This window comes from Paroedura picta, chromosome 6 (assembly GCF_049243985.1).
Source record: "Paroedura picta isolate Pp20150507F chromosome 6, Ppicta_v3.0, whole genome shotgun sequence".
NCBI lineage: Eukaryota > Metazoa > Chordata > Lepidosauria > Squamata > Gekkonidae > Paroedura > Paroedura picta.
Window position 1 is genome coordinate 27,251,543 of NC_135374.1, and position 23,104 is coordinate 27,274,646.

The following is a 23,104-nucleotide window of genomic DNA, read 5'->3' on the forward strand; positions in this document are numbered from 1 at the left end:
TCTCCTTGGGGAGAGAATTCCAGAGCTTTGAGGCCATGACCCGGAAGGACTTCGGCTGGGCTGCCACCCTCTAACCTCAGACAGTGAGGGCACTTGAAAGATGATCTTGTAATTTGGCAGGTTCATAAGAAAGACATTTGTCAGTTCTTCAGGTTTTGTGGTTCCAAACCTAAAAGGGTTTTGAAGGTTAAGAGAAGCACGAATTGTGCCTGGAAATAAATTTGGAGCCAGTATAAATGGACCAAGACTGAATAATACAGTCCCTGCAAAAGACTTCAATAAACACTCTGTCTGCAGCATTGTGTACAGCTGAAGTTTCTGAATGCTTCTCAAGGGCAGCCCCACATAATACACAACACGGCAATCCAGATATAACCAGGGCATACACTACAGTGATCATATCTTTAATGCTCACAAAGGGCCACACAGCCAGCTAACCAGTCAAAGATGGTAAAAGGAAATCCTGGTCACAGCTGCCACCTGCTTATCCAGCAACAGGTATAGGAGCATCCCTAGATTTATAGACCTGTCGCTTCAAGGAGAGCACCCATCCAGAACAGGTGATACTTTAAATCCAGGAGCATTTCTGCCGTGCTGTGATTAAGCTTTAGTTTTTTAGCCCACATCCACTCTAGAAGTGCCTCCGGGCATTGATACAGGGTTCTTAGTGACTCTCTGGAATCAGCTGGAAGTGTAAAATAGAGTGTCATCCACATATTGGTGGTAGCCCAATCCACCACTGGATTGGTGGTAGCCCAGTCCAGATCTCCGGATGACCTCACCCAATGGCTTCAGATACATGTTAAAAAGTATAGGGCGATCTTACAGGACCACATAGGCCATGGGTGGCCAAATGGCAACTCTCCAGATGTCCATGGACTATGATTGATTGTAGACCACAGACATCCGGAGAGCCGCAGTTGGCCACCCCTGACATAGGCCAAAGGCTGAACAGCAATCCCCCAGCACCACCTTCTGAAGCCTCCCCTGCACGTAGGACCAGAATCAACACAGAATCCCAAATAGATTATCCAGAAGGGTATTGTGACCAATGGCATTTAAAGCCACTGAGAGATTCAGAACAATCAACTGAGTTACATTTCCTGATAAATGCTGCATTGATACTCATAACATGAAACTCATGTTGGTCTCTGAGATGCTATTGGACTTGAATCTAGCTGTTCTATCCCAGAGCAACACAGCTACCCTCTGAGGAACTCCCTTTGCCCATCACTCAACTAATAATAGAGGATATATATGTCTAATATACGATGCTTATGTATATTTCAATAATTCTAGCCCCAGTACACTGCTTATTAGATACTGATTGTATTGATTTACACTGTGTAACCCAGTTTGTGTCTCAGTGAAAAAGTGAGAATAACTATACTAAATAGAGCTTTTGTGACTGCACAAACCTTCCCAATGGAAGTTTCTCCATTAAAAAAAACTTTTTTTTCACCTTCTTGTCTTTTAATACCATAATTAAATTTGCCTACAATGAAGCTAGACATTGAGGTTACTGATGTTTCAAAAGCTGAAGTTCATCGAAGCATGGAAAACTGCATTTCACTATGGACTCTGGGTTGTTGTTTTTTCATCCATCAAGTTGCCATTAGCATAGAGCTCAGCCATCAAGAGACTCCACTGATTATTTCTGAGTCTATGTTCATTCAAGCTGTCTGGGAAGGAAAAAAACAAACTCTGAACACCTGCAATCGCAATCTCCCGAGAACCATTAATTAATAATTACATCTACGGGAGCAGCACTAAGGCGTGCTCACCATCCATAGAAGAATGCATTTCCAAACTCAACAGCCTCTCTAAACAGCTGCCCAATAGCCTTGCTCCTTTTATTAAAGAAACAATCAGATAACATTAGAAAGACTTGAGCAATCTCTTGTGTTTTTTATATAGCAACGATGTGAAAGCCCTTTGAATGCCCGGCTGATCAATATTTAATGGGGCATTAGTCTTTTCTGAAGTCCAAAGACTATTTTTGATCCTTAAAAAAATATTTTTCCATTACTCAAAGGATTTATGTGGAGAAAGTATACAAGAAGGCACAGTTCTCACCTGAACACTAATAGCTAGAATATGCCTAGTGGGGGGAAATTTCACCAGTAAGTAGCAATGTTTTCTTTCATGAAGAAACGACATTCCTTCAAAAGAAGACAGTAAACTTCCAACTTGTCATGTCACAGATTTCTTGTAAGAAAACTTTTAAAGGATCTTCTGAATTTGTTTAGTATATATTTGGTGTCCGGGATCCAGATGTCTTCCCTCAAGAAAACACTTTGGTAATGAATCATTGTTGTTGTGAAATCTGCCAGAAGTGACATACTGGATTCTGTTCATGATGTCACCCATAACAGTGACAATTTTTCCACTTTGTAAAGTCTTAACACCAATGCTCAGCCTGCAAAAAATGGAGGCTTGAATGCAAAACCAAGTAGCATGGTATGTCCACTGTTGGTTTTGTGAGAGAAATTTCAGCTCTTGGGCCACTCCACACATTATAATTATTATTTACTAGCCAAAAAGCCCATTGCACGCAAAAATGCAATGGGCGCTAGCAGCCCCCAGGAGTGAGAGTGGGTATGGGGGGGGGGACTACCTTTGCGGCGTGCGAGCGGCTGGCAAGTCCTGGTCGTTCGGCTGGAGTCCTGGTCTTTCAGCTGGATTCCTGCTCTTTCGTTGGCTCTCTCGCCGCATCAGGATGCTCTGCGCGACTGCTGGGGGTTCCCTGGGGCGGCGGCCTGCTGCCCGGCGCACCCCCTACCTGAAGCTCTCTCGAGTGTTCTCCCGGGCCACGGAGCGCCCTTGCCGCATATACAACGCGTCTGAGGCGGCGAGGGCGGTCCGCAGGCCGGGAGAAGGCTGCCCGGCGCCCCCCCCACCCGAAGCTCTCTCCAGCCTTCTCGCGGCTTGCGGAGCGCCCTTGCCGCGTCTACGATGCGGCGAGGGCGCTCCGCAGGCCGGGAGAAGGCTGCCCGGCCCACCCCCCACCAGGCCGGGAGCAACTGCGAGCCGTGCTGCGCGCGGCTCGCAGTTGCTGGGGCTGGGAATCAGAGGGACCAATCGGCAGGCGCTTTGCGCCTGCCGATTGGTCCCTCCAATTGTCTGTCCCTCCGATTGTCTGTCATGAGGAAGGGTCCAATCCGGACCCTTCCTCATCCCGGACACATCCCGCTCCAGAACGGCTTACTCTTTTATTTAGTCCGTGGCGCCCGTGGCTCCACGGGCGGTGTACATATTTAGTCCGTGGCGCCCGCGGCACCACGGGCGGTGTACAGATAATTATACCTTATGAGACCAACTTCAGGACTATATACAGCTTCTGTCTCATAGGAAGTGGTTGTATTTTCATAATATTCCAATGACACAAAATACAGAGTAGTATATAAACATCAGTACTATAACACCAGTAGAGACAGAATGAATAGGTCTTGGTATTTAAGCTCCAGGACAAGAAAGAACCAGGTGAAACTTGCAGAGAAGAAAGCACCATACTCATAGCAATCCTGCTGAGAAAGCCTCACCTGTCACCCCACATCTCAGGTCTGTGGATGGAGCTACTTTAAGAGAAAAGGTACCAAGGCAGCCCTTGGTGAACAGACTTATATAGGACATGAAAATATTCCAGATGTTCTGGGCCTAGATGACAGCCTTCTAAAATGTCAACATCAGTACTTTGAATTGTAACTGAAAATTATTTGGAAGCCAATCCAATTATTTAAGTTAAAATGCACAGTTCTGGGGTGGGCGGAGCACATACAGAGCAAAATACCATTTGGGCAACGCTGATGCTTTGAATGCTCCCCCTCCCCATTATTTCCCATGGAAAATGTCTTTTTCATCTTTTTGAATGAGCTTTTAAAAGTAAGTCCTTACTAATTCAAAAACACTTTTCAAGAAGAGTTGGCTTTTATACCCCACTTTCACTACCCAAAGAAGTTTCAAAGTGGCTTACAAAGACCTTTCCCTTCTTCTCCCCACAACAGAAACCCTGCGAGATATGTGAGACAGAGACAGCTCTTGGAGAAACTGTTCTGTGAGAACAACTCTGACAGGACTATGACTACCCCACAGTTACCAAGCTGGCTGCATGTCGTGGAGTGGGGAATCAAACCTGGTTCTCCTGATTAGAAGCTGCTGCTCTTAAGCACTACACCATGCTGGTTCCCTATACCAAGCTGGGTCAAGAACTGCATAACATTCCATCAATGAATCTAAATTCTCAGCATTGCCCAAATTATCTTTATAGGTTAAATCATCTTGCTATAATTAAATTCAGAGAATTGTGTCACATACAGGCAAGAAATCCTTCCTTATATAAATCTTAGAAAAGTTCCAACTTTGCCAAACTAAATCTTAAATCTAAAATAATTTAAAGTGGAGGGGTTAAAACCCCACACAACAATAGAAATAGCACCTGCACCTCTAATAAGAGCAATCTCAGTGGCCACTATAGGGGTCGCTAGGAAACCATTGTTCAAAACATTGCTTATGTTAAAGAAAAGGGAAAGGACTCTTTCCAGGGCTATTTTGTCCTCCCATTCTACTCTTCCTCTCTTTCTTCTTGAAAAGAGCACTGGCCCAATCAGCAATCACTGGGCAATTTGCTACTATGCAATGTGCAACTCACTAGGGGGCAGTGGTGGCTACCAAGTGACTTATTTATTTATTTATTTATTTATCATACTTCTATACCGCCCTCCCCGGAGGCTCAGGGCGGTTTACATTATAACAAGGAACCTTACATAAAACAGTCTGTAAAACATATACATCAATAACCAACAATTGCAACCAAACACAACACAGTATAACAGTAAACAGTTGTGATACAAACAGGTCCAGGGCTTGTTGATGGGATTCTGAGAGGGGTGGTTTATTGATTGAATTCTGAGGGGGGGTGGGGGGGGAGCAGGGGCCCTTGGTCGCTGTTGATTACGTCTGGTCTCGGCCAAATGCCTGATGGAGGAGCTCCTTCTTGCAGGCCCTGCGGAACTGTTTAAGCTCCGTCAGGGCCCTGATCTCTTCTGGGAGCTCGTTCCACCAGGTAGGGGCCAGAACAGAGAATGCTCTGGCCCTGGTCGAGACCAGACGGACTTCTTTAGGGCCAGGGATCCTTAGCTGATTTGAGGCAGTAGAGCGTAGAGCTCTTTTGGGGGCATAGGCGGGGAGGCGGTCCCTCAGGTACACTGGGCCCTGACCGCGTATGGCCTTGAAGGTAATTACCAGAACCTTTAGTCTGATCCGGAATTCAACTGGTAGCCATTGCAGCTGATGAAGAATAGGCCGGATATGGGACCTCCACGGTGTTGCCGTGAGGATCCTGGCTGCTGCATTTTGAACTAGTTGTAGTTTCCGGGTCAGGGCTAAGGGCAGGCCTGCGTAGACTTGATACCAGACACCTCACCTTGGCCCATAGGCAGCCTCTCTATAACTTGTGTGACTTGCTTGGGCCCTAGCCACTACACAACTCATTTACAGTTCTGCAATTCAGCCTAGCTTTTCCCAAGGAGAGGCTGCCAATGTCAGGAAAGGAGGAAAGTGGAGATATTATGTTGCATAGTGGTTAGGTCAGAGTTTGTGGCTAGGATCTGGGATACCCGGATTCAAATCTCTAGTCTGGCACAGATGTTTGTTGGGTGACCTTGGGTCAGTCAGTCACTCTCAGCCTAACCAACTCCCTTAGGCTGTTGTGGGGAGAAGGGGAGGATGCAAGCTGCTTTGCATCCCACTGGGGAGAAAGATGGACTATAAATGAAGCAAATACCCAATAAATCTGAAGACTGGGAGGGCGACAGATAAAAGAAAGGTTGTTTGGTGAGTGGGAAGGAAAGAAGGAAGCAGGACAAGTGGAGCAGATCTGGGATCTTCCAAGAGAAGGAAGAAAAAAAATCATATGAGGACAGGGATAAATGAGAAAGTTAAGTGACCTCCACAGCTCCTCACAGGATCCCCACTTGTTAATATTCCAAACAGTATTGTATATGCAACAGTGAATTTCATGTTCTCTAAGCGGCAGAATAATTTTTCACTCTATAAGGATTGCCTTCATTTCAGCCCCCCCCCCCCCAAGTTTCTAACTGGAAAAATCATTTTGCTCCATGGCTTAAGAACATATGTAAAATGTACATCTCTTATCTGTAAGTACTGAGGGTAATAAGCCCGGCAGTATGTTGATACTCATGCCATCGATTAGCTGAAGATGACTCAAGGATGTTAGATGAGTCCTAGACAGGCTCCATTACAACAATCTAGCCTTGATGGAATGAGAACATTGATCACTGTAGTCAGGTCCCCTCAGGGAGCCAACACTGATCAAAAGTACTTCAAGAAGCCAGTTCTACTAGAGCAGCCAAGGATATGTCAAACTGAAAAGTACCCCAAAATTTACAATATGAAGTTTCAAAGAGTCACTCAACCTAAAACAAGCAACATTTTATCATCTACCATTATCTCTAGCTTGACAATATAGAGTTTGTCACTCAGTTCCACAGGGGCTGTTAATTGGAGCTCTTCCACCAGGAGTTTTGTTGAGGCCAGGATACGGACAAATGCCATTTAGGGTCCCTCCTCAAAATATTGACACCTCACTCTGTCAGAAGATCTGAGCTCAGATACAGTGATCCATGCAACCGTCACCTCCAGAATTGATTTCTGTAACTCATTCTACGCGGGCCTTCCGTTGCAACAGGTACAAAGTTTAGTAGCTAGGGTCCTCACAGGAACACCTTGGAGGGCCCATATTCAACCGGTGCTGAGGCAGATGCATTGACTGCCAGTTGTGGCCCAGATCAAGTACAAGATTTTGGTCTTGACCTTTAAGGCCCTTCACAGTCTAGGACCCACATACCTAAGGAATTGCCTATCGCCTTATGTTCCCCACAGCGCTTTACGCTCTGCAGGTCTTAATTTGTTGGTGGTTCTTCCCCCAAGAAGCTTGCCTGGCCTCAACCAGGGCCAGAGCCTTTTCAGTCCTGGCTCCAACCTGATGCAATGGGCTCCCAGAAGACCTGAGGGCCCTGCAGGAACTTTCGCAGTTTTGCAGGGCCTGTAAAACTGAGCTCTTCCACCAGCTCCTTGGTTGAGGCCAGGGTGCAGAAGATCCACTGGGCCCCTCCCTCAGATTAGAACAATTCGGCACGTCTAGAAATCTGTGCCCTGGGGCATTGAGAGAGTAGAGGTTGACCGGGGGGGGGGGGGGGGGAGGATGGATGTAAAATGAGTTCGATTTTTCTTCTCACTGCCAGAGCTATTATTTTGTAATGTTAATGTTTTAATATTTTTATGTGATGTGGGGTTCTTACTCCATAACTCTCTGTGAGGCATTTCACGAGAACAGCGGGTAATAAATCTAATAAATAATAATGCATACTATATTTTAACTCTGGTGACGATGCTGCTGGGTTATTTTACTGCTTGTTTTAATTCTACTGACTTCTAGTGTATATTTTAATTGTACTGAAATAACATTAATCTATACAAAAAACACTCAAGGATTCTTTGGTTTGTGACATTCACTAAATGTCAAAGGTCAGATGAGGTCCAGTTTGGGACAAGATTCTCCCTTTGCTGACCTTTCTGTGGTGCAACTCCCTCCCTCTTGAAAGAAAGCAGACAAAGCAGAAAAGCATGTTCACAGACACAAAAGTCTTCCTCAGATCTCACAAAAACATTTCAAAGCTTGGTCCATTCCCTCAAACTATACCATCATACAGAAGATTGAAAACATTTTGACTCTGGGACAAAATTCTTCTCACTGTGTAAGGTTTTAATGTTTTTGGAGGTGATATCTTTCCCACATTAAAAAAAAAAACATTTGTCAATCTCAGCAGGAACGCAAATGAGGAAATGAAAATCCATGTGTTTTTTCTAGCAATTTCAATACACAGCACAGCTGCAACCTAATTGCATCCATAACAAATTTGCAAGATCAATACATTTTTAAGGCGCAAGTGATGGGAGAGGCACGCTAGCACAAAGCGCAAGCATGAATTGCGCTCAGAATAGTTAGCCAACCAGAACATTGTCCCAAATATATATATTTGGAACAAACAATTTGAATGGGCCATTGATTCCCATTTAAGTAAAAATTCGCTGTGAAGTCCAATAGATATTAAAACTCTCTTTAAGCTCAGTTTCTTCATATTTAACAGAATTATTCTAATGGATATTTCTAACTAAAATAACACAATTTGCAAGAACACTTACAAAAACAAGTACTTTTAGCAGCTTATTACATATTTCTCAAGGTGGTAACCTGACTGACCATTGCTTCTGGTCAGTTTTCATAATAAGAATATAATTTGATTACTATACACTGTTGCACTCAGTTCTTTCCTCCAAATGGCAAGTTTTCAAAATGGATTTTGACAATCACCATAAACTGAAAATATTCTTATAGCACACAGCACTATGGGAATTAAAAACATACATCCAGCCCATAGGCTAATGTAAACCAATATGCCATGCACTATGTGAACCAATCAATAAGAGAGTAGGAAAAGCAGTCTTGGGATACAATCTCCAAAATGACAGAATGATCTCAGTTCGAATCCAAGGCAAACCATTCAACATCACAGTGATCCAGGTCTATGCCCCAACCACTGCTGCTGAAGAGGATGAAGTTGATCAGTTCTATGAAGCCCTACAACACCTTCTAGAAGCAACGCCAAAAAATGATGTACTTATCATCATGGGGGATTGGAATGCTAAAGTAGGAAGCCAAAAGATAACTGGGATAACAGGCAAGTTTGGCCTTGGAGTACAAAATGAAGCAGGGCACAGGCTGGTAGAATTTTGTCAAGAGAATACAATGGTCATAGCAAACACTCTTTTCCAACAACCCAAGAGACGACTCTACACATGGACATCACCAGACGGTCAACACAGAAATCAGATTGACTATGTGCTCTGCAGCCAAAGATGGAAAAGTTCTATCCAGTCAATAAAAACAAGACCAGGAGCTGATTGTGGTTCAGATCATGAGCTTCTTGTTGCAAAATTTAGGCTTAAATTGAAGAAAGTAGGGAAAAGCACTAGGCCACTCAGGTATGAACTAAATCATATCCCCAACGAATACACAGTAGAGGTGACAAATAGATTTAAGGAATTAGATCTGATAGACAGAGTGCCTGAAGAACTATGGATGGAGGTTCGCAACATTGTACAAGAGGTAGCAACTAAAACCATCCCAAAGAAAAAGAAATGCAAGAAATCAAAATGGCTGTCTGAGGAAGCTTTACAAATAGCTAAGGAGAGAAGGGAAGTGAAAGGCAAGGGAGAAAGAGAAAGATACACCCAATTGAATGCAGAATTCCAGAGAAAAGCTAGAAGAGATAAGAATGCCTTCTTAAATGAACAGTGCAAACAAATAGAAGAAAACAATAGAATGGGGAGGACCAGAGATCTTTTCAAGAAAATTGGAGATATGAAGAGAACGTTTCATGCAAAGATGGGTATAATAAGGGACCAAAATGGTAGGGACCTCACAGAAGCAGAAGAGATTAAACAAAGGTGGCAAAATTATACAGAAGAACTATACAAGAGTGAGCTTAACATCCCTGATGACCACAATGGGGTAGTTACTGACCTGGAGCCAGACATCCTGGAATGTGAAGTCAAATGGGCCTTAGGAACTCTGAGCAACAATAAAGCTAGTGGTGGTGACAGCATTCCAGTTGAACTATTCAAAATCTTAAAGGACGATGCAGTAAAAGTGCTACACTCAATATGCCAGCAAATTTGGAAAACTCAACAATGGCCACAGGATTGGAAAAGGTCAGTTTACATTCCAATCCCAAAGAAGGGCAATGCCAAAGAATGTTCAAACTACCGCACCATTGCACTAATTTCTCATGCTAGCAAAGTTATGCTCAAAATCCTACAAGCTAGGCTCCAGCAATATGTGGACCGAGAACTTCCAGAAGTACAGGCAGGATTTCGAAGAGGCAGAGGAACTAGAGATCAAATTGCCAACATACGCTGGATCATGGAGAAAGCTAGGGAGTACCAGAAGAATGTCTACTTCTGCTTCATTGACTATGCTAAAGCCTTTGATTGTGTGGAGCACAACAAATTGTGGCAAGTTCTTAAAGAGATGGGAATACCAGAGCATCTTATTTGTCTCTTGAGAAATTTATATGCAGGTCAAGAAGCAACAGTGAGAACTGAACATGGAATCACTAACTGGTTCAAAATTGAGAAAGGAGTTCGGCAAGGCTGTATACTGTCGCCTTGCCTATTTAACTTGTATGCAGAGCACATCATGAGAAATGCGGGATTAGAGGAGTCACAAATTGGGATCAAGATTGCAGGGAGAAATATCAACAACCTCAGATATGCAGATGATACCACTCTAATGGCAGAAAGTGAAGAGGAACTAAAGAGCCTGTTGATGCGGGTGAAGGAGGAGAGTGCAAAAGTTGGCTTGAAACTCAACATCAAGAAAACGAAGATCATGGCATCCGGCCCTCTCAATTCATGGCAAATAGATGGGGAAGAAATGGAGATAGTGACAGATTTTATTTTCCTGGGCTCCAAGATCACTGCAGATGGGGACTGTAGCAAAGAAATTAAAAGACGCTTGCTCCTGGGGAGGAAAGCTATGGCAAATCTAGACAGCATCCTAAAAAGCAGAGACATCACCCTGCCAACAAAAGTGCGTTTAGTCAAGGCTATGGTATTCCCAGTTGCAATGTATGGCTGCGAAAGTTGGACCATAAGGAAGGCCGAGCGTCAAAGAATTGAGGCTTTTGAACTCTGGTGCTGGAGAAGACTCTTGCGAGTCCCTTGGACTGCAAGGCGAACAAACCGATCAGTCCTAGAGGAGATCAACCCTGACTGCTCTTTAGAAGGCCAGATCCTGAAGATGAAACTCAAATACTTTGGCCACCTCATGAGAAGGAAGGACTCCCTGGAGAAGAGCCTAATGCTGGGAGCGATTGAGGGCAAAAGAAGAAGGGGACGACAGAGAATGAGGTGGCTGGATGGAGTCACTGAAGCAGTAGGTGCAAACTTAAATGGACTCCGGGGAATGGTAGAGGACAGGAAGGCCTGGAGGATCATTGTCCATGGGGTCGCGATGGGTCGGACACGACTTCGCACATAACAACAACAACATGTGAACCAATAGACCAATGCATTTCGGCCCTTATAGAGCCTTCTTCAAAGGCACCTTTGTGCATGTATTGCAATGAGCGAACTTCACTCATTGCAATAAACTGAAAGTTTTGATCAGCCTTTGGAAGAGAGCTAATGACTGAAAACTAGACATCTTCTTTCATTGAACGACTCTGATCTTTTACAGCTCTTACTTTGGAGCTTTTATTGGGAGCAGTATATATTTTATATCTTTTAAGAAATGTGTTTTTTTAAATTGTGCACAATAAAAGTTATATAATTTTAACAATACAGACATTCAACCTTTGTAGGTCCTAACTGTTACCAGTTGGGTTTTTTATGGTTTCAGTCCTAGACTACTGGTCTGTCAAGTACTTTATCACCCACTCTGGCCACCAGCAGTTCTCCAGAGTGTTTCATATCACCTCCTAACCTGATGATTTTAATCAAAGAGGAACAGAGAAGTGAAGTACACTCCCAGACTCTATCAAGATTTTATGCAGGAGCCTTCAAAATCTGTATGCAAAGAGTGTTGATTCTGGCACTGAATGCAAATCTCATCCTTCTGCTTACAAACTCACAAGAAGCAAATAGCAAGCAGAAAGGTGTGTCCAAGATGACCTGGTTTTCAGGTAAGGCTCTGAAGGGATATGAAGCAGGTCTATTACCTAAGTGAAGAGGGTATCACCCAGAACATTGACTGGATACCACCTGGGAACCTCAAGGCAAGTATCTGGAAGTTTTCTAAAGATGAGTATAACAAATAAATACTGAGATGGAATCAGGGTGAACAACAGAAACTTACAACTTTTTTATTGCTTTTATGTCCTTGGTCAAAATATATTCTTATTTAAATACATAAAAAATTGCAAAATATTTCATACAATCCAAGCATAGCACCAATGGTAGAATAAATGTACTTAGTGAAATCCCTGCCTCATTCAATTATAAAGGATTTTATGCCAAAAGTAAGGGGAAAGGCTGCTAGAGCTCTTAGAAAACCATGGACAAAGTAGACAATGGATTACACTGGGGGAGGTTTCACAGTATTAAGCAATTCATATTTCCATAGTGACACCTCTGACTACCTGAAGAAAGATAATAGCCCAGAGGTCACATCCACTTCCTGTTTAATACTGCACCAACATTAGAAGGCAGAGTCTACTGGAAATTCTACAGCAGCAGTAGCAGTCAAATACTCTGCCTTTATTTCTGTTGAACTTCCTCATCCAAACTATGCTGCAAGGATGAATCAGCTGAGCCTTTCCTGGACAGGAATTCTGATGTTCATAGACTTTGGGCGAGGCCTCAGCATTGGCGCAAAGATACAGGACTGCCACCATCTACCAAACTCATAGGGCGGATCACATCAGGCCATAGCACACCATTAAGCTACGACATCTCTGGAAAACCCATCTGCCTGCTTATATAAACTGCCTAGAATGCTTGTGAATTGTTTCTTTAATGGGGCTGTAGAACCAGAGGGTTTTTTGCTTTGTTTTTTTACTAAGAAGAGTGAAAGGCATTTTAAAATCACAGGGAAAAGAAAAATATTCCAAGCCAAGATATGGCAGGAACAATTCAAGACAGAATCTAAACAAATCCAGCAAACTGCAACATTTAGATCAGGGGTAGTCAAACTGCGGCCCTCCAGATGTCCATGGACTACAATTCCCAGAAGCCTCTGCCAGCGAATGCTGGCAGGGGCTTCTGGGAATTGTAGTCCATGGACATCTGGAGGGCCGCAGTTTGACTACCCCTGATTTAGATCATTAAAATAACGTTCCTACTCATTAAAAATTAAGTTATTTGAAATATTCTTTCAGATTCAGCTAACAAGGTGAAGCACGCAGGTGAGTGAATTGCTTTTTTCCTTTAAATTTCTTCCCCAAAAACTTGCTCTCCAAAAAACAGAAAAACTAAAAATTCTGGGGAACACTAAAAATTCTCCTATGAAATACTGAATTAGAGTGTAACATTAGGTGTATTTGGGAAACTTTTATCTAACATATACTACATTTTTCAAGGCTATGCTGTTAAAATATGACCAATGTGTGAAGCTGGAGGGTTGCCTCCTTGGGGCCAGGGCCCTTCAGACAGCAGGTCCAGGCAGTGTGCCTTCTGGGGGGGAAAGCATCACAAGACTTTATCACAGTCCTATTACACTGCATAGCAGCAGGGGTGCAAGTAAAGAGGGGGTGTCACACTGCCTAGCGCACCACCTTCCAGATCAGCCAAATAATATCTTTAGACTGCCCAGTGTCCTTTATTGCATCAGCTTGTTCAGCCTCACCAGCTCTGTCTCTCCTCCTTTCTCTCACCCTGCTATCAAGCCTCTGTTCCTCCTTGGTCTCCTGCTCATATGTCACCTTGTGCTCTCTTTCATCCTCCACCTTCTTCCTGTTTCTACCCACCACCAGTTTCTGATCCTCCACTCCTTTTATCTTTCACCTTCCACCTGGTCCTTCCTTATCCCAGCCTCTGTCTGAGGTTAGATTAACCCCCACCCCTCTGCTCAGTGTCCTTGCTGTTCGCTTCCTCCCCACCTCCCTACCCTGCCACTAGCCAGTGGTGTCACAGCCGGCTCCTTGCTTTCCCCTCTACCCCTCAAAGTTCTGCAGCAGGTCCCTTGCCGGACTGGCTGCCCTGTTAAGGGAACAGTGGTGTGGTCACCCTCCCTGGCAAGCCTTCCTTGACTGACTGCTGTGGCAGGGCTTCTCCAGGCATTGCTGGGTCATTGCAGCTGGAGGTGAGTCATGGGGGGGGGGGCTTCCCTCTCTGGGAGCCTGGTTACCATATCCTCTTTCCACAGGGCCAGGTGCTTGGGTGAGTCTGGCCTCCAAGTTGCCCAGGAGGGTTGCCAGAGCTGGAAGGTCCAAACACAGTGTTCTATAATTTTATGCATGAGATCATACACTATTGAAAAGTTCAGTGTTTTCAGTGCAAATATGTCCCACTGTAAGCTTATGAGACTGTACAAATAAAATTCAGGTTTATCCCAAAGTTTGAATTTCTTGTTGTCATCTTTCAGTCTCATTCTAAGAACATAAAAACTAAGCTACCCGTGTCAATTCAGCATCTAACACACCAGCTCCTTCTCTAGTACTGAGTAGAGAACCAAGACAGTTATAATTTTCATAAATACAAACAATACAGTTTTATATGCCCTAATGTTACTATGTTACTACATCCACTTGGGTTTAATAAGAAAGACCAAATTGTCTAACTTTCCCCCAAGTTTCAATCCCCCCTCCCATCTGTTTTTCCCCATTGCTTTAAAATTCCCATAATGGTTACAGCTTGTCTACAACACACATGCAAATGTATAAATATGAATCTCAAACTGAAGTACTTGATGGAGATATTATACAGCAGATAAGGAGACAATCAGAAAACCTACATGCATTTACTTGGAAGGAAATCTATCAATTACAACTGGATCTTAAAAGTGTACCCTAATCACATGCCCTTGACAATAAGAATTAATTTGCCCATGCTCTCCTGGAAATTCAGTAGATTTCTTCTGAGACACTATAGCCTATTGGTGAACATTTTAAATATGGACTACAGGACTGGAAAGGGCTTGGAAGGAGTCTATGGCACAAGCTATGGAGCATTCAGTGGCAGAGCTCATGTTATCCAGACAAAATATGCTTAAGTTCTATCTTTGCCCTCTCCAGTTAAAGTATTTGAGGATCAGAGCTGGTAAAGATCTGTGTTTGCTACCCTGGAGAGCTCCCAGGTTCAACAGACATTAACCTGTTAATGCCAGCCTAACTTAAGTGGGGAGGAAGCACTGTGGCTCTTCCATTCTTTAGTTATGCTAGGATACAAGCATAACGCTCTGGGTGCAGCTTTATATTGGAACTTCTGTACAATTTAAGAGACCGAAGTGCTACACTGTCTTATGCAACCATACTCAAAAGCACCTTGCGTCTCTCCTTTACAGAGGTTGTCTTGTTTATGCAAAGAAAATAACTGGATTGAGTTTGCTTGCTTTCATGGCCCGCTATTTAGCCTGGATAAAAGAATGGGATGGATTGAGGAACAGAAGATTACTGGAATCAGAAGGTACGGATTTGAGATATGGGTGGCATAGCTGTTTACAACAGTTAATTATCCATTAAGGGAGGAATCTGTTTTGATAAACTGCTAGTGAAGCTTGACCTAGGGGCATCCTCCTTTCCTGAATAATACCTTCCTTCGGATTCCAGGCCCCTCCCTCAATACTGTCAATTAAATACAATACCTACAGTTAATAAATGCTAACATAAATGCAAGGGATTTGCAGATTCTCTCCTCTTGCTGTCAATCTCCAGTCCCACCACACTGTTTGTGAGGGACTCATTTTGGGCTGCACCAGTGGAAGTCCAATTCTGCTGACAGAAAAGCCTTCTGCTAGTGGAAATTTTCTGCTAGACCCAACCAGCTACCCTATCCAAAATGCAGAATGTGAGGAATACTCTGTTTGTAATCAGCAACTAAGATAATGCCCGAAGTTTGGCATGGAGCCACTTGTCTGGCCATTCATTCTGTAGCAAAAATGGCCATATCAACTAGTTCTCAAACACAACAAAACAACACAGTTAAAGTTGGTCATCGACAAATGCACTCAGTTGGTCCAAGTGCAGTATAATATGAGGGCTAAAATTTCATGGGATATTGGAAAGTCTCAGTTCCTTCCATTGTCATATAGCTACAAAAAGCAGCTATGAGCAGCAGCAAAATCAATCAGGACCATGGCCCTAAGAAAGCAGAGCTTAAATTCTTCCTTCTGTGGTTGACTTAGACCCTGTTAAGCATTTACAGTCCTACGCATTTTTACTTAGATGTAAGTTCACCTAACCGAATTGAGCGTACTCACAGATAATTATACACAGGTTAATTATGCCTTAGTGCTGTAATCTTAATTACGTTCGTCTAAACTATAAAAACAAATAATAAACTGCACGCAGAGATATACTTATTATCAAATTTTAGATTATACCGTTTGATCCTGGGCACATCATCTTTTTTGCTTATATATAAAAGCACTCTATATGGACAAAGCTTGAAAAGTACAGTAATACACTGAATGCATATCCGTACATAAAGTTATGAACAGCAGCGGTACACAAAAACTATACATAGGAAACATTCTGCAAAAGGCATCTCTCTACTAACCTTCCACCAGTTGGTCTAAGGTGGCAATCTTCTTAGCACCATCAATAGTGTAGATGGTTCTCACACCCTGGGGCAGATTGACATTATCAGAGAGAGTTCGGGTCAGATCAGCTAGAAGGGCTTCAAAAGACCTGAAACGATCTGGGGATATGGCATACACAATCCCTTTGAAATAGCGGTCCCCGTTGCGATAGAAGCGGACTTTCTTGGCTTTCTTCTCGGAGCTGAGGGTCTGTAGAGTGCGGGTTCGGTAGAAGCTGCAATGGGCACTGTGGGTTGGGCTCGGCAGGCCATTAACCCGTGACCCTCGGCTGTACCTCTGTGCTTTATCACGCTCATCAAAGTGTTCCAGCTCCATATCTCTCCCAAAGGACATCTTGAAAGTTAATCTGGTGGGCAAGAGAAGACATATAGCAGAAGCTAATTAATATCCATTGCAATTGTTTGGCTACGCCCATAATAATGTTAGAGAAACTGCCTCATCAAACCAGCATCAGACAATTCTTTCGTTAATGTGTGAGAATTCCATTTTATATAAAAAGTAAGCAGTATGTCACATGGCGTACATCAACATCAGCTAAGTAACATCAGCTAAGTTTATGTTTCGTGTGACAGACAGGAAGAAGGACGGAGGGTCAATTGTTCTTGATCTATGCAAGAGCAACTAGAACTAAGTGGCTGATCCTCAGACTCCCTGCAAGGATGCATATTGCATGAGAGACTCCAACACTCTTGAAAAGATATACCACTTCCTCACTGTTCTACCCAGGGACCAATCCAGATAGGCCATTTGCACAATAAACACATAGGTTCCACTCTTACATTGTAGTGAAACCGAGCTGTTCACGCCCACTTCCTCCAATTCTGTTAAAAGGCCATATTTATTGCAAGTCTTCAAAAAATATCACTCAGAAAAAGAGTTTTTTTCTACAAGCTTCGTTCAACTGCTGTATAACTGATCGGCCAAATGCTACATTACACCTACAGGCTAGTACCTATAGCATCATCATTGGTAAGTTACACGATTTCTCATTCCTTACCTCCTCCCATGCTGTTTTGTGACCTATGATTTTTCTCTGAAAAAAAGAACACTGCTTTACTGTACTGGTCAGTCTAACTGGACAGCACTAATCCGGCATCCAACCTGGCTATGGGGTAGAGGCAGCTTTTGTTGCTCTGACAGCTGACCCCCCCCCAAGGCAGGTGGACCAGGGCAGATTGGTGCTACTAGTACTTACAGCAGCATTCAATCTTGTTGAGTTACTGGCTCACCACCTTGACAACACACGAATGCAGTAGCTGATCTCCTTCCTCCATTGAAAAAGAACAGTCAAGATGCTGTCGACTCCAGTGTGGAGTATGACAGGGCACAATTCTCTACACCAGCCCTTTTCAACTTTTTTACCATTGAGAAACCCTTGAAACAGTCTTCGGGCTTCGAGAAACCTCAGAAGTGGTATGATAGTGCAGAAAATGCTTGGTAAGCATAGCTGGGAGCATGCCTACCCAGAGCCCCCCCCCCCTTCCAAGGCCCATCATTGGCCATTTTGGGAGCAGTGGGGGGGGGGGGTCAGCATGACCATATATAAGCATACCAATTTTTAACCATATAGGCATACCAATTTTTAACTATATATAGGCATAGCAATTTTTAACCATATATAGGCACACCAATTTTTAATTTTTTAAAAATTATATACAAAATTAACTCAAAATCCACAGTTGTTTTCTGTTGCCCTGGAGGGTCAGGTCAGAACCAATGGGTTGAAATTAATTCAAAAGAATTTTTGGCTAAGTATCCGGAAGAAGTTCCTGACCGTTAGAGTGGTTCCTCAGTGGAACAGGCTTCTTCGGAAGTTTTTAAGCAGAGACTAGATAGATCTGGCAGAAATGCTGATTTTATGAACTTGGGCAGATTGTGAGTGGGTGGGCAGGAAGGGATGTGCCAGTATTTGTCTCTTGCGGCCCTTCCTTGCATACCCAGGGAATTGCTGATAACCACTGTGGGATGGTAGGTGAATTCCCTGCAGGTCAGGCTGGATTCTAGAGATTTTTAGGCATGAAATTGGGGTCATTGTTGGTGGGTAGGTCCGCACATGCGCGGCAGTTTTGGTGCAAATGCGCATGTGCGGACCTGCCTGCCGGATTACCATCGCCCACCACCACCGGTCTGCAGCCTTAGAAAGGTTGCAGACCACTGCTCTACTACCAACAGAAACCTTTCTCTGCCCTCTTCTAAGTAAGTGACAACCTTTCAAATACTTAAAAACAGCAACCATGTCCCCTTTCAACTTCCTCTTCTCCAGGCTGAACATTCCCAAGTCCCTCAGCCTTTCCTCATATGGCTTGGTCCCCAGGTCCTGGATTATTCCCGTCACTCTCCTTTGAACCCTTGCAATTTTGTCCACGTCCTTTTATAAGCGGGGCCTCCAGAACTGCACACAGTACTCCAGGTACGCAGTATATAGCGGGACAACCCAAGACTACATTTGCCTTCTCACACTGCTCAGATTTGGCAACATATCACACTGCTCAGATTTGGTTTTAACCCATAAGGCTTTATGAGGTCTGGGACCAGCATATCTTAGGGACTGCCTCTCTGAGTATCCCCCCTGAACAGAAGTTTGCTCTGCTCCTGGTGGAATGAGTTGCCAGCTGAAATCCAGGCCCTTTGAGAACTGTCAGACTCTTCCACCAGGCTTATGGTTGGGTGATACTTATTAAATCCATCCCCAGAACCAGCAACATAGTAGGCTCTGCATTTGTTAAAGCATGTGGCTTTACCTGTACTTGATTTTATATCTGAAACTTGCATTTGAGATTTTAACTGTTGGAAGTCGCCCCAGGATTATCACTAGAGAGGGGCATCCTAGAAACAATAAATATATAAATAAAATAAATAAATAGACTAGCCCATTGCAGTGTTCCACCTTTTGGGGAACGTTGTTTTCAATATTATGAGAAAAACATGCTTCCCTACTTGAGTAGGCATGATTACCGTGTATGTTTTGTGTTTGTGTATATAAAATTGAAATGCAAAAATTTCAAGCAGCAAACCAATTATTCCCAGCAATTCTATTTCCCTACCCTATCTATTTTATGCAGACAGGTTTGGGACATCATGCTTCCGCTACTTGAATGTAATTAGTGTGAGTAATGTAACTACAGGGAATAAATACAGGCTGTATGTTGATATTTAATTGTCTATATAGACTCCGAGTCTGACCACAAACAATCAACATTGTCACTTAGTGAGTTTTAAGTACTTTTACCAGCCAGAGGTAAATGACTAGGAACAGTTCTGAAGAAGCAACCTGCCCTTATGACTTCCCAACACCAGTGAAATTCCCATGGTTTATTTATGTATCCCTTCAATTTATATAGGGAAGCCCATCACAGAATACTTCTGCACAAGCTCTGCTGAATGCACTGACAAAGCGCTGGGCTTTAACTATGGCCAGAGGCACAGGTGCCATGATTCCCATTCTTCTTATTTACTACCCTTCTTCTATAGCTAGGATAAAAAGGGATTAGGATCTACTTTATAGGCAGGGGTAGCATTTTTTTTAAAGGGATGCTTTATGGCAGGTGTTTAGATTTACTGGTACCTAGGGTTCTTTAAAGATCTAGGTATTAAGATCATTCGCCTTCTAAGCGTCAGTCTGCAGGTTAGAAATAAACTAGAATAATGACAAAACATAGGCAGCTTGAAAAGCCATTTTCAGATCCCTGAATACAATGAAGTAGTTTCAAAATGGAAGTTCAGACTAAACTTCAAAGTGCCCAAGTAAAGAATTAACCTCATGCTTATGAAGGACATTCCTTGACTATGCAGAATGGCATATCCCCTTAATAACCTGAGCATGGTAGGAAGGCTATATTATTATTAATTATTATAATAATAATTATTATTAAATAGGCACAGAACAGCAACAGACAACATAAGACTCAAACCACAGATAATCCTTTAAGGTCCTTCTAGTCTACCTGAGAAGCTACCAAGAAATATAGAGTGGAGATGCCATATAGCATAAGGTTGCACAGGAAAAATCCTTTGCAAGTAAATTATGTCCTATGGACCTTCTGTCTGTCCCACTTAATATTTCTGGTAAGGCCTTGGAGGAGGAGCATGTCTCGTGGCTTAAGCGCCAGGGCAACTATCCCACCCAAGTGCCTCCTACTCCAACCAGTTTGCCTGTCTGTCCAGCGACAGCCAATCGCCTTCCAGCCCCCACGCCTGACCACCCCCTCCTCCTTCCACTTCCCTCTGAGGCTTGAAGGCTGCAGACCCCTGCCCCTACCTGTGAATTCCTTAACAGCTGCCTGCAGCCTTTCCAGGTCCTGGGGGGAGGGAGAGGCCATCCGCATAGTTCTTCCATTCCACCCCCCTAATCTAGCACCCGTTGTATTCCTGAATGCAACGGGCTTGGCCCTTAGTTAACACATAAGGCACAATTACTTTTAAAAGAAACGAAAAAAGGGCCTACAGTCTTGGATGCAGCAAGATCAAGCAGGCAAGTTTTTCCTGGAGTGTACTAATTTGGACCTCAGTAGAGAATGTTAAAGTTTGGCAGCTCTGAGGTGGGCTCTACTTGCCTAGAAAATTAACATGTCAGAAAAAGAAGGATATCAGTTCTCAATACACTATTTTCTTGATGCAAGGAATTTTTTGCTCACTTGAATCCTGCAGTGTAAATCCTGAAGAAAGCTTGATTCTACTCCGTATAAGAACTGGGATGGAGTCTCTTTGACCCAGTGACAACAGGGTTGTCAACCTCCAGGTAGGGCCTGGTGATATTATGAAATTACAATCAGACCTCCAGATTACAAAGACAACCCCCCCCCCGGAAAAAAATGGCACCACCTCCCTACTAATTTCCCTCTCCCCAAGCCCTGCCTTTGCCAGGGTCCACCTCCAAATTCCCAGGAATCCCCCAACCAAGAGGTTGCAACTTCAAATGGCAATCCATTCACAACTGATGTTGTAACACCAGTGAAAACAATGAGTAGATTGAAAATAATCAGAGGAGTTTAACATAAACTTAACTATTCTGTCTCCACATATGCTAAACCATATTAAGCCAATTCTAAGAAAGGAATACACCTCATTTATTATTTTTGATCTTTTCCCTCAGGACATAAAGAACACAGTTTTAAGGATGTACATATTTGCCAATGCTGTACTGATTTTTATAAGCCTACAAAGCAAAGTAGTTGCATTTTTCTAAGATCGCTTCCTCTTCATGTTCAAAGCCATAGCCTATATCTGTAGTTTTATTTTATGCAGAAAAAAAATCTTTTAAGGCAAAGCGTATTTATAGCCACATAAAAAAAGATTCAAACCTGATTTAAAAGCAGCTTCTCTATCTCATTGATTTCCAATAGAGAGGAGAAAATAGCAAGAGCAGACTTGCTATCACCACTAATCCTTAGGTGACAGAGGGGTTTCCCCCCCCCCCTTTTAAAGTTACCAATCATTGGAAGTGAGACCGAGACATGAAGTCAGCTGTGCATGCACAGATCTTATAAAAGCCAGGAACTAAGCTCATGAAAAGATGCTATAGATCCAGGCTTCCATACCCAGTATTTTGACCACAATGGCTGTCAGCCAGGTGCTTCTGAGAAATTTACAAGAACACTTCTCCCCTGCTTGTCAACAAGTACTTTGTATTCTCAGGCAGATTGCCTCTGAACATGGAGGTTTCATTCACTTAGCATAGTGGTTAACAATGGCAGCTTCTAATCTGGCAAACCGGGTTTGATTCCCCGCTCCTTCACATACAGCCAGCTGGGTGACCTTGGACTGGTCACAGTTCTTCTAGAGTGGTATTCTGTCAGCCCCACCTACTTTCCAGGCTGTCAGTTGTGGGGAGAGGAAGGGAAGGTGATTGTAAGCCGCTTTGAGACTCCTTCAGGTAACAAAAGGCAAGGTATAAAAAAAGCAACTCTTCTTTTTAGCTAGCAAAGTTCTCCATATTCCATGAAATTTCCTGTAAGCTTTACAAACCATCTAACCTACTGCTTACTGGTCTATCTTGCAAGAGTTGCTTAAATTTATGCTGACAGGATACAAAGCTGTAGATCCCGAATCCTCTGTATAGGAGAGCAAACCATTTATATTCCAGACCTTATATCCCCCAATTAGTATGACTGTCACATGATCTCCAGAATAGGCAATGAGTTACACTCACCAGCATACGGGGATTCTTGCCTTTAGAACTCCTGTGTTGTGGAACACTTTGTTTTAAAGAGGACCACAAGTCAAACTAGGACCCTATCAAAATCAGATTGAGAGAGATGATGATGTATGGCAATAACCATGACATACCTTTGGCAAGAAGCTGAAGGGTCAGTTTGGGCCTGAACCTCAACAGCAGCAGCATTTTCAGCCCAACAGGGACAATTACATTAAAATTATGGGCCACTGTTCTAATATTACATCCCTGACTGAATGGCCCTATATGATTACACCATGCAAAGCAAAGGGGAAAAACCGTGTGATACTCCAGAGGATTAACATTTTAAAAACACAATGGAAGAAATGGTAGATGATTAGTTTTCCTCCCCAGCACAAACAGCTTTACTTCAATCAAAATCCTTAAAACAAAATTATTCACGCCCACAATACGGCTTTGACACTCCTCAATCTGCGTGCTCACTGCCCCACGGCAGAGACCACAACCCCTAAACCTTCTAATCCAGAGAAGCCCTTCCTCTCCTCCCCCCCTAGATTTACATCAGCATGAATGCCCAGTCAATGGCTTAAGAGTGGCAACCTAAGTCCTGAACTTGCAGACAATAAATCAAG

General features: G+C 43.3%; 1 protein-coding gene across 5 annotated transcripts in view; it reads right to left on the reverse strand.

Annotated features, from left to right (window-relative positions):
• Nucleotides 1-23,104, reverse strand: part of DCLK1 (doublecortin like kinase 1) — a 260,706-nt gene that overhangs the window by 223,659 nt on the left and 13,943 nt on the right. For 4 of the 5 annotated variants that reach the window (XM_077341856.1, XM_077341855.1, XM_077341858.1 and 1 more), the window contains one exon: nt 16,297-16,685. In XM_077341856.1, the coding sequence (XP_077197971.1) occupies nt 16,297-16,672 (376 nt within the window). In that variant the 5' untranslated portion in view covers nt 16,673-16,685. Of the gene's footprint in view, nt 1-16,296; nt 16,686-20,973; nt 21,037-23,104 lie in introns of those variants that run through there. The other variant, XM_077341857.1, reaches the window with a different exon arrangement.